Source organism: Podarcis gaigeae (genome assembly GCF_964106915.1).
Source record: "Podarcis gaigeae genome assembly, chromosome: 8".
Lineage (NCBI taxonomy): Eukaryota > Metazoa > Chordata > Lepidosauria > Squamata > Lacertidae > Podarcis > Podarcis gaigeae.
Window position 1 is genome coordinate 14,398,160 of NC_139684.1, and position 12,398 is coordinate 14,410,557.

The 12,398-nt window shown below is 50.3% G+C and overlaps 1 protein-coding gene across 19 annotated transcripts in view; it reads right to left on the reverse strand.

Annotated features, from left to right (window-relative positions):
* The window catches only part of ARHGEF10L (Rho guanine nucleotide exchange factor 10 like), a 153,462-nt gene that overhangs the window by 92,295 nt on the left and 48,769 nt on the right, over positions 1-12,398 (reverse strand). For 11 of the 19 annotated variants that reach the window (XM_083750130.1, XM_083750134.1, XM_083750133.1 and 8 more), the window contains 2 exons: positions 10,265-10,367; positions 3,339-3,440 (listed from right to left, as the gene is read on the reverse strand). In XM_083750130.1, coding sequence (XP_083606256.1) covers positions 3,339-3,440; positions 10,265-10,367 — 205 coding nt within the window. The remainder of the gene's footprint in view (positions 1-3,338; positions 3,441-10,264; positions 10,368-12,398) is intronic. The other 8 variants (XM_083750136.1, XM_083750137.1, XM_083750135.1 and 5 more) reach the window with 1 other exon arrangement.

Below are 12,398 nucleotides of genomic sequence, written 5' to 3' on the forward strand. Positions count from 1 at the left end.
CCTTAACCTTTACCTTTATGCTTCTGTTATTTTCTGCCCTCCAGATGCAAAGGGTTATTAAATGCAACTGCATTCTAAAGAGCCCCCCTACCTGTCTTCTACAACTAAAAACAATAAAAATAATGGAAGGTGCTTGGGTGAAGGAGGGGTCTGCAAGCTCTTAAAATTGATCCCCAGAAATCATTTCCTAATGGACCATGTGACAGAAGTCAAAGAGAAGAAGGGGTGTAACTCAGGGCTGGAGCACTTGCTTGGCATGCAGAAGGACCCAGGTTCAATCCCTGGCAGCATCTCCAGGTAGGCCTGGGACATGGGGGGAGCCCGCCTCAACCCCTGGAGAGCTGCTGCCAGCCAGTGCTGACCACTGTTCTGACAGCTTCCTCTCTTTCTGTTGAAACGAGGCCTTTAATCCAAACCAGGCTGACCCCTGACTCCAGAGCAGGCTGGAGCAACCTTCATAAAAGGTAAAGGGACCCCTGACCATTAGGTCCAGTTGCGGACGACTCTGGGGTTGCGGCGCTCATCTCGCTTTATTGGCTGAGCGAGCCAGCGTACAGCTTCCAGGTCATGTGGCCAGCATGACTAAGCCGCTTCTGGCGAACCAAAGCAGCGCAAGGAAACGCCGTTTACCTTCCCGCCGGAGCGGTACCTATTTATCTACTTGCACTTTGAGGTGCTTTCAAACTGCTAGGTTGGCAGGAGCAGGGACAGAGCAACGGGAGCTCACCCCGTCGTGGCTATTCGAACCGCCAACCTTCTGATTAGCAAGTCCTAGGCTCTGTGGTTTAACCCACAGCACCACCTGCATCCCTTGGAGCAACCTTCATACCTGCCAACATTTCTTCGATGAGAATAGGGACATCCTATTCAATACCCACCTGACTGGGTTGCCTGAGCCACTCTGGGCAGCTTCCAACATACAGTGGTACCTTGGTTCTCGAACTTAATCTGTTCCTGGGGTCCGTTTGACTCTCCGATTATCTGCAGGAGCTTCCTGTGGAAGCGGAAGGTGTATCGGATGTTCCACTTCCAAAAAAATGTTCGCAAACCGGAACACTTACTTCTGGGTTTGCGGCATTCGGGAGCCAATTTGTTCGGCAACTAAGCAGTTCAAGAACCAAGGTACCACTGTGTATAAAAACATAATGAAACATTAAACATTTTTTTTTAAACTTCCATATACAGGGTTAACCCCTTCATATGTCTTCTAAAAGGTTGTATCTCCTTGGCTCGGGGGTCGGTCAACTCCATACCCATTTCTATGTTGAAAATAGGGACGTGCTAAGGAAAAGAGGGACATTCTAGGATCAAATCCGAAACTGGAACGGCTTCTGCAAATCTGGGACTGCCTCTGGAAAATTGGAACACTTGCAGGGTCCCAAAACAGCAAAGGAGAAAAGGCAGGCAAATCCCTGCCCTGAAGATCTGACATTCCAAAATCCGAAGGCTGTCAAAGCAGCGCACTACGGAGAGCAAGGATTAGCACATCAACGAAGACTGCAACGTTGGTCAACCATGAGCTCTAGCCACAGGTGTGCCTCTATGCAGCGGCTGGCACAAGCAACTACGAGGTCCGCACCCGCAACTAGAAGGCGCAACCAGATCTGTGCACAGTAAGCAAGGGTTCAAGCTCACTCGCCACAAAGGCCTGGTGGAACAGCTCTGTCTTGCAGGCCCTGCGGAAAAATGTCAAGTCCTGCAGGGCGCTAGTCTCTTGTGACAGAGCATTCCTCCAGATCAGAGCCACAGCCGAAAAAGCCCTGGCTCTGGTTGAGGCTGAAGCAGTGGCGTAGCATGGGTTGTCAGCACCCGGGGCAAGGCAAGTAATTTGCGCCCCCTAACCCCTGGATTTTAGCACTCGAATGTGAGCGCGCCCCCCCAGATGTTGCGGCCGGCCCCCCTGCACCCCCCCACGCTACGCCATTGGGGCTGGGGGCGAGTGAAGGAACCAAGGACCCCCCCCCTTAAGGCTCAGCAGGAATTTATTAAATTTATTATTTGCGGAGCCCCCGCAGGCCGAGGCAGCCGAAGCCCCCTCCCCTCAGGCGCCTCCCCGCCCTCTCCTCTCCTTGGGCGCTCCGAGGCGCTCCAGATCCGGGCTTGGCGAGCGCCTCTCCTCCCCCCAGCCTGGTCCGGGGGCTTCCAGCCGCGCTCCGTCCTCGCCCGCCGCCCCCGCCCCCCCGCGGCTGAGGCTTGCACTGAGAGCCGGAGCCAGCGGCGCCCCCTTCCGCCGGGAGACCCTCGCCCGCCCGCCGGCTTCCTCTCGGAGGGTTTGGCTCCTCCCTCCCAGTCGGCAGAAGCAGCCGCCGCCTGTGGCTGGGCCGAGGGGATGGTGGCGGCGGGGGGGTGTGGAGGCTGCCCGTGCCCGGCCAGGCGTTGGTGGCGGCGTCGGCGCTGCTGCAGCGGCTGCTCCTCCTGCGAGCAGTGAGTGGAGCGCAGCCGCAGCGGCGGGGGCGGGCGCGCGCGCTAGGGCGCAAGGCTGGCGGTGGCGGCGGGGAGCCCGGCGGAGGAAGGAACTTGTCCCTTCCCTCTGGACTTGCGCCCCCCCAGATGTTGCGCCCGGTGCAGCCGGCACCCCTGGCACCCCCCACGCTACGCCACTGGGCTGAAGACCGTAAGGTCCTCCGTGGGACATACCAGGAGAGGCTGTCCCATAGGTACGAGGGTCCTAGGCCATCTAGGGCTTTAAAGGTTAAAACCAGCACCTTAAAGCTGATCCCATACTTCACCAGGAGCCAGTGCAGCTGGTATAGCACCGGGTGAATGTGATCTCGCAGCGAGGACCCCGTAAGGAGTCTCGCCACGGCATTCTGCACCCGCTGGAGTTTCTGGGTCAGTCTCAAGGGCAGCCCCACGTAAAGCGAGTTACAATAATCCAGTCTGGAGGTGACCGTCGCGTGGATCACAGTGGGTAGGTTAGGGTGAGAGAGGTAAGGAGCCAACTGCTTAGCTTGGCGGAGATGAAAAATGACGTCTTTGTTATAGCTGCAATCTGCGCCTCCATGGAAAGGGAGGTGTCGAAGATAGTAGTATGGAAATATTTTTTATAAACAAAATAAATACAGAGGGTCTCTGAGGACACAGAGAGTGCCTTTGCACTATGCCACTAGTTGCAATGTGTTCTGGGTGCGGGAGGTCGAAGCGAAAACAACAGCACTCTCGAGCATGTGCAAAGTGTGCGGGTTACGGGGGGGGCATCCCCCAGCAAAGCCCTCTTCACTAGCAGAGGCCAGCTAAGACACAGAAGCTCACACACTACAAAACTCCACTGCAAATCATGCTACCTCGTCTCAAATGGAGACAGGATCCGGCAGGGCATGAGCCCCCCAGATCCGTACCTCTGTCCATGGACAGCTTGTGGGCTTTGGAGAGCTCCCCGGTCCAGGACAAAGAGCGCTTCCTGCCTGGCTCCATCGCGCTCCTGCCTGGCTCTCCGTCCCCTACAGCCAGGGAAACATCACGAGAAAGACAGAAAGAAAATACTGTGTTTACTCTCCTCTCCCCTTCCTTACACAGCCAGGCATGCTTGCTAACTTCAGGGAAGTTCTCTCAACAGCCACTGGGGGGGCCAGCAAGCCCCAAGGGATTTTTGCCCCCCACCCCAAACCAGCAAAGGACAAAGTGGATGCTTGTCTCGCAGGGTGCAGCTTCAGACGGCACCAGCCCTAGCTGTGTTCCAGCTGCATAGTAAGTAAGTAATTTTATTTACGGCCATAGGCCCATACAGGTAAAAACGACACATAAATAACAACTTGTGCACGTGGGAAAAACAGCCGCTAAAACACCACTATAACAATAAAATACTATAAGATAGAATGGCATACTACGCCTTAGTTAGCTTGTAGTGCTCCTTGGCGTCGCTTTTGGGTAAGGACAGTGACCAGGAACCTTGCCACTTTCAGGGTCGTATGAGTATCCTTATCCTGCAAGATTTGGGCAAGGTGGAATTTTGGTGGGGTACCCTCTAGTTTCTGTATGATTGATCCCAACAAATTTGCCCGTGGGACATTGAACATGGGGCAAGTGAACATAATGTGCTGGAGCGACTCCGGTGTCTCCTTATCACATTTGCACATGGCGGGGGCTTGGCCCTTTGAGAATCTATGTCTCAGGACGTTGGAGGGAAAAACGTTGAACCTCGCTTTGGTGAAGGCCAGTCTATGGGCAACAGTCGAAAGGGAGGAGAGGTATGATGGAACGCAGTAAGTTAAAGTGATACCAATGTTCTGAGGCGAACAAACACCTCCCCCCAGCATATAGTTTCGCTGTAGATCGATGTCATCCAGTCTTTGGCGGATCAGTCTTTGAGCAGTAATTTGGTCTAGTTTTAGGGAATCTGAAGGAGAGATTCCATAACTCAGGAGTTTGGCATGAATTGTACTAGTCCAAAGGCTAGAGAATTCATCTCGCCATAAGCATTGGACAAGGTAGTGGTTTGGTAATCTATGCCACAATGATAACCAATACTTGAAGACTTGCTTCCACAGGCAAGTTTCTAAGGATGCGATCTTCAATTCTAGTCGCATGGCTGCGTTGCTTACGCACAGGGGGAGCATTAGGAGCCGACGTAGGAATTGATTTTGCAGTGTCTCAAGAGGGGCAAGATCTGTCATCACAGCCCAAAGCGGGGCAGCATAAGCAAGCACGGCAACCACTTTTGCCTTGAACACCTTTAGGGCCGAGGGAACATGCAAAGCTCCATCCGAAAAAAAGAATCGGAGGAGCGCATATGACAGAGTTTTGGCCTTGTTAAGTAGGTGTTGAATTTGAGCTTTCCACCCCAAATTGTATTGAAAAATAACTCCTAGGTATATATATGCATGTATTTGCCCTGGTTAAGTCAGAGAAGCTACAAGAGGAAAGAAACATGAAAAACCAAAGCAAGTTCCGCTTGTTCCCAGTTGTTCGTTTTGCCCAAGTAAGCAGATCCTGCAAGAAGGTACACCCCCAAGGATGTTTTGTAACTGCCCAGAGAGGGAAGTGGGGTTTTGTGGCCTCAGAGGCCCTGCGGCTGGGAATCCTCCTTGTGAACTCAGCGTGGCACACGCAAGTGGAAAGATTGCTGTACTTTCTGTGTGTGTCCATGAGAGAGACAGACAAACAAACAAACAGACAGACAGACAGAATTGGGGCAAGCAAGTGATATGAGCCCCATCTGGACCATGCCGCAAATAAACCTATTGTTTATTTGTTTGTTTGTTTGTTTTTATTAAAGATTTCCTTGTGAAACAAACAATTTTTTTTTAAAAAAGCTACTTTATGTGTGATTTAGTTACACGGCTGCAGCTTTGCACAGATGCTGGGAAAATAAATGAATGAACACAGAGTCATTTGAGGGGTGAGGAACAGTCAGAAGAGACTGTCCGAGACGACATGTAAGCTTCCTGGAACCGAGTAAGGATGGCAGAGGGCTTAAAAGGCACTTTCTGTGCTGGATTTTGCTGCTGCTAAAAGAGCTTTATAAGCTACTAGGCTCTGGGAAGGTTGCATGAGGCTTCTGGAAGGCTGCATAGGATTCCGGCAAAATCTCACAGGTAAGGTAGGTCTAGTCATGTGGGAGGGGTTCGGGGGGGGGGTCTTCCTGACTTTCCGCGCTTTTGCCTTTGCCCAAACGTAACCCCCGTGTAAGTTGTGGGCCTACCAAAGGTGTCGTGGGCTTTGAAGTCGAACTCAGGACGAAAGGGAGAAACGGGCGACGAGGAAGGCACGTTTGGCAAACCCTCACCGTGATCAACTCCCACCCGTAAACCTATGTCCCCACTGTGGAAGGACGTGTGGATCCAGAATTGGCCTCCACGGTCACTTACGGACTCACTGTTAAAACCATAACAAAAAAATTCCTTCCAGTAGCACCTTAAAGACCAACTAAGTTAGTTCTTGGTATGAGCTTTCGTGTGCATGCACACTTCTTCAGATACACTGAAACAGAAGTCACCAGACCCTTCTATATAGTGAGAAGGTGGGGAGGGGTATTACTCAGAAGGGTGGTGGGAATGGGTGATTGGCAGATAGCTGTGATGAGCCTGTTGACGACTCTTAACGACTGCAATAGGTCTTACAGGAAAAAGCAAGGGGTGAGAAGGTGAAAAATGGCTTTGTTATGTATAATGAGATAAGAATCCAAGGTCTTTGTTCAGACCAGGTCTCTCCATGGTTTTAAGTTTGGTGATAAGTTGCAATTCAGCAGCTTCTCTTTCCAGTCTATTTCTGAGAAGTGGCAGAGCTACCTGCTTCAGCACTGGGAGCAACGTACATCCTGGGGCATGCGTGGCAAGTGGCGCAAGTCCCAGGGGTCCGCAGCAAGCAGCGAGTGTCTTGGGGGGGTGGGGAGTCCCGGGGGGGCAGGGGCGGCCACGGTGGCACACACACACCCGGGATGGCACCCGAGGCAGGCCGGTTCCCCCGCCCCCACCTTCGTCCGCCAGTGGGTCCCCACTGTGGAAGGACGTGAGGATCCAGAATTGGCCTCCACAGTCACTTATGGACTCACTGTTAAAACCGTGTTTATGGAAGACAATCTTACTCGGCCACGAGGGATCACAGAAGAAGAAGAAGAAGAAGAAGAAGAAGAAGAAGAAGAAGAAGAAGAAGAAGAAGAAGAAGAAGGTGGTACATTTAAAGCCCTACAACATCACCAGTGATTTTCTTCTCAGGGGGAAAAGGTGCCGTTACTGTGTACGCTTGAGTACCGCCAGGAAAAAATATCGCTTTAAACAGCCACGGCTTCCCCTGAAGATGAGAGAAGGCAGAACTGATAAGCACCTACTTTGCCTCTGTCTTAACTCAAAGGGAAAGCAATGCCCAACCTGGTGATAACATAATAAATGATGCAAGGAAAGGGCTATAGCCAAGATAGGAAAAGAAGTAGTAAGGAAACACCTAGCTATGAATTCAAATCTCCAGGGCCTGTTGAGCTGCACCCAAGGGGACGAAAAGGAGCTCGCGGATGTAATCTCAGAGTCTCTGTGTATAATCTGTGACAATTCTGGGAGAAGGTGCGAGATCCCTGCAGGCTGGAGGTGGGGAAATGCCGTCCCCATCGGACAGAAGACCCAGGCTGACGGGCCGAACCCAAAGCATCCTCACCAAGGGTCCCTCATCATCCAGGGAAGAGAAAAGCAAAACCACAGCAGCCTCTTTGGAAGAAAGAGGGAATATAAAACGTAGCAAGAAGAAACAAAATAAATATGTCCCCTCGACACATTTAGCACACATCAAGGGCCAGAGGGATTTACAAGACAGTGTAGGATAATGCAATATTTTTAGTTTTTTAAAAAAAGCCTTTACAGTGGTACCTCGGGTTACATACGCTTCAGGTTACAGACTCTGCTAACCCAGAAATAGTACCTCGGGTTAAGAACTTTGCTTCAGGATGAGAACAGAAATTGTGCTCCGGAGGCGTAGCAGCAACAGGAGGCCCCATTAGCTAAAGTAGTGCTTCAGGTTAAGAACAGTTTTGGGTTAAGAACAGACCTCCGGAACGAATTAAGTACTTAACCTGATGTACCACTGTACAGTCATACCTCGGGTTAAATATGCTCCAGGTTGAGCATTTTCAGGCGACCCGGAAGTAACGGAATGCCTTACTTCCGGGTTTCGCCGCTCGCGCATGCACAGATGCTCAAAATGACATCATGCGCATGTGCGGAAGCAGTGAAATGTGAGCCGCGCAGTCGCGTGTTACGTTTTACTTAGGATGCATACGGGGCTCCGGAATGGATCCTGTTCGCATCCAGAGGTACCACTGTACAGCTACACTCATCCCCTAAGTAGGACCGTGGAATTTCATTTTATTTTTAGGAACGGGGGGGGGGGTGCAGTGGCGGAGCTTCATGCTCCGGCACCGGGGGGCGGAGAGCAGGCGGGGCTGGGGCTGGCGTGCATCCCAGGGGCATGGCATGCCACCTGTGGGGGCATGGCGCCCAGCACGGGCGCGGGGGCAGCCACGATGGGAGCCCACCAGGATCACGCTACCGGGGGCAGTGCGCTCCCCCCACACTCCTCTTCCTCCGCCAGTGGGTGGGTGTGCTGAGTTCATTCCCAAAGAGCTTCTCTTTAGACACCCCATGGCTCCATGGGTGTAGCTGCCCCCCCCCAAAGTAAATAAACAAAAATACCGTATTTTTCGCTCTATAAGACGCACCAGACCACAAGACGCACCTAGTTTTTGGAGGAGGAAAACAAGGAAAAAAATATTCTGAATCTCAGAAGCCAGAACAGCAAGAGGGATCGCTGTGCAGTGAAAGCAGCAATCCCTCTTGCTGTTCTGGCTTCTGGGATAGCTGCACAGCCTGCATTCGCTCCATAAGATGCACACACATTTCCCCTTATTTTTTAGGAGGGAAAAAGTGAGTCTTATAGAGCAAAAAATATGGTACTTAACGAACCGATCAATCGTGTAGCAGATAACTGAGTTCTGCCTTCTTACTAACATGAATCCTGCCCTCCCTAACATAAACCCTGACGACGCCCGTGCATGAGTCTTATGCTATTTTTAAGAGCAGGATGTTTTGCTGCAGCAGAAGCCACATGACAAGAACCATTACTGTGATGTGCACGCACACCAAAATTCATCGTCCTCTCTGCGGCGCACGGGAGTTTTTCTCAGTGACTCAATGGAAGCGGTTGTGATGGAGACAGAAGCAGGATGTGAATGTGTGACTCAACCTCTGAAGTGAAACGAAAGAGAAAGCGTCTGGGAATTCCAGACGGAGAATGACCAAACCTGAGAAACCTAAGAAGAGCTTTGCCACCGGATCAGGCCAGCATCTTGTTCCCACGGTGGCCAACTAGGTTTCCCCAATGAGAATCTTCTAAGCGGGACCTGAGGACAACAGCAACACTCCCCTGTTGTGATTCCCAGCAATGCTAGCCATTATTATTATTATTATTATTATTATTATTATTATTATTATTAAAATTTGTATACCGCCTTATACTCGCAGGTCTCAAGGTGGTTACAACTTAAAATCACAATATAAAAATACCAAATACGTAATAAAAATAATAACAAAACTATCCAATAATTCCCCCTCTCCCCAACACATTTTAAAAGGGCATTGGATGTCAATCAGCCAAAGGCCTGGTTAAAAAGGAACGTTTTTGCCTGATGCCTAAAGCTGTATAATAAAGGCGCCAGGCGAACTTCCCTGGGGAGAGCATTCCACAGACTGAGGGCCGCTGCAGAGAAGGCCCCGTTCTCGTGTTGCCACCCTCTGGGCCTCTAGAAGAGGAGGCACATGAAGAAGGGCCTCAGAAGATCTCAGGGTCTGGGTAGGTTCACGTTGTTAATATTCAAAACAAAAAAAAAATTCCTTCCAGTAGCACCTTAAAGACCAACTAAGTCAGTTCTTGGTATGAGCTTTCGTGTGCATGCACACTTCTTCAGATACCTGAAGCGTTAATATTGTTTTACTTTGTGAATCCTATAATACGATCTTTGGTGTAACTGTGATGTTTAGCTTATTTTTTAGGGGGTCTTTTTTGCTAATAGCGTTACATAGATGGTAATTGTTTTATTTGGAATTTGGGATTGTTTTACTGGTGATCTGTTATGTTTTCCATATGATTTACACCGTATTCGTGATGTTCCATTATCTTATTTTTATCTTTTCTTTGTAAGCCGCTTTGGGATTTATTTGAATAAATAAAAAGTGGCATAGAAATAGAATACAGTGGTACCTCGGGTTAAGAACTTAATTCGTTCTGGAGGCCTGTTCTTAGCCTGAAAGGGTTCTTAACCTGAAGCACCACTTTAGCTAATGGGGCCTCCTGCTGCGGCCGCACCGCGGGAGCATGATTTCTGTTCTCATCCTGAAGAAAGTTCTTAACCTGAAGCACTATTTCTGGGTTGGCGGAGTCTGTAACCTGAAGCGTATGTAACCTGAAGTGTATGTAACCCGAGGTACCACTGTAATAGTATAGAACTGGAGAGAGGCGGTCCTTGAGGCATAGCGGTCCTGAGCCATCAGTGGAGGGAGAGCATAGCCATCGTGGTTTGTGGCCTCTGAGCATCCCGTCCTCCATCTTGGAGACAGAGGGTGCCAGGTTTCTTGGGAAGAAGCCATGGCTAGGCATCAAAATGGGTGAAAAGTTCATTCAGGATAGGGAGAGGAGAGCCCTTCCTGAAGGCATCCGATTGGTTAGCATGGGGGAAAGGATTCTGGACTGGAGAGGTCTTTGCTGCGATCCGGCAGGGCTCTTGGGTCCTTTGCACTAAGTCACCCAAGAAAGCACGGCTAACACTAACAGAAAGAAATGTTACCTGGAACATCCTTCCTGTTCAAGAAAGTCCTCATGACGGCGATCTTGGTCTTCTCGAGGCCATCCTTCGTGCCACTCTTGGCCGCTTTCATCAGCTGGGTCATCTGCAAGGAACCAGGTGCAGAAGGAGAGAAATCAGCACAAGAACGTAAGGAGAGCCTGGGCCGGATCATGCCCAGCACCCATCTCATCCAGCAATCAACTTCTTTTCAAAGAATTTCACAATTCAAAGTGTTGGTGCTGACCTTACAAGCCCTAAACTGGGCTTCCACAAACTCGTCCCTCCAGATGTTTTGAGACGACAATTCCCATCATCCCTGACCACTGGTCCTGCTAGCTAGGGATCATGGGAGTTGTAGGCCAAAAACATCTGGAGGACTGAGTTTGAGGAAGCCTGCCCTAAATGGCCTCGGCCCAGTATACCTGAAGGAGCATCTCCACCCCTATCGTTCAGCCTTCTGGCAGTTCCCTTGCTGAGAGAAGTGAGGTTACATGGAACCAGGCAGAGGGCCTTCTTGGTAGTGGCACCTGCCCTGTGGAACACCCTCCCACCATATGTCAAAGAGAAAAATAACTACCAGACTTTTAGAAGACATCTGAAGGCAGCCCTGTTTAGGGAAGTTTTTTATGTTTGATGTTTTATCGTGTTTTTAATATTCTGTTGAGAGCCACCCACAGTGGCTGGGGAAACCCAGCCAGATGGGTGGGGTATAAATAAATAAATTATTATTATTATTATTGCTGCAGTGGTCACCCAGACGCCACAAAGGGTAACCTGCAAGCGGGATTTGAGCACAAGAGCCTTTTCCCTCTCTGGTGGTCTCCAGCAACTGGGATTCAGAAACATAGCTGCCGCCATCTGTGGATCAGGCCGTCGGCCCATCTAGCAAAGCATCCTGTTCTCACAGGTGGTTGCAGGAAGCCCAAAAGAAGAAGAAGAGGAGGAGGAGGAGTTTGGATTTGATACCCGCCTTATCACTACCCGAAGGACTCTCAAAGCGGCTAACATTCTCCTTTCCCTTCCTCCCCCACAACAAACACTCTGTGAGGTGAGCAAGGCTGAGAGACTTCAGAGAAGTGTGACTAGCCCAAGGTCACCCAGCAGCTGCATGTGGAGGAGCGGAGATGCAAACCCGGTTCCCCAGATTACGAGCCTACCATTCTTAACCACTACACCACACTGGCTCTCATGGCATGCATGAGGAAGACATGAGGGCGGCAGCCTTCTGCCACTGTTACTCATAAGAAGAGCCAGTGCAGATGGAAGAGGTTGATGGCCTGTCGGGTCCCTCTCAGCCTGTTCTCATGGTTTGTCAACCGGATGCCCCTGTTGGGAAACCTGCAATCAGGATTCGAACACAAAATCAAACTCTCCTACTTCAGCTTCCAGCAATTCAGATGCATCACGGACTTAGTATTTCCTAGCAAAACTCCCGCCAAGGAAACCATACTCCTTTGGGGGCAAAAGCACAGGTCTTTTTCTCTCTTAATATACTTGGATAATCACTGGGAGGCCAGGGGATGAGTTGCATTCAACAAAGGAGCTGCCGGGAGACAGGATTCCCCTGAATAGGAGTGATCTCCTGCTTCCTGCAGCCTTGCACTTTTAAAAAGTCATTGTCAGTTTCTCATTTTTTCCAGTTGGATAACCCGCCCTTCAAATGGGCCCATCATCATTCCCAGGGCAGAACTGCAAGGAGGGTCTATATAGGGTCGCACCCAACACTGGTTCTACACAGAGTAGACTTGTCGAAATTAGTGGACAGGACTAACTGCAGTCTAAAGTGGTACCTCGGGTTAAGAACTTAATTCGTTCTGGAGGTGCATTCTTAACCTGAAACTGTTCTTAACCTAAAGCACCACTTTAGCTAATGGGGCCTCCCGCTGCCGCCACCCGATTTCTGTTCTCATCCTGAAGCAAAGTTCTTAAACCGAGGTACTATTTCTGGGTTAGCAGAGTCTGTAACCTGCAGCTTCTGTAACCTGAAGTGTCTGTAACCCGAGGTACCACTGTATTTGTTTCAGGGGGTCTACAAGAATTTGAATGCAGCCCATATAAAGGTAAAGGACCCCTGGACGGTTAAGTCCAGTCAAAGGCGATTATGGGGTTGCAGCACTCATCTCGCTTTCAGGCC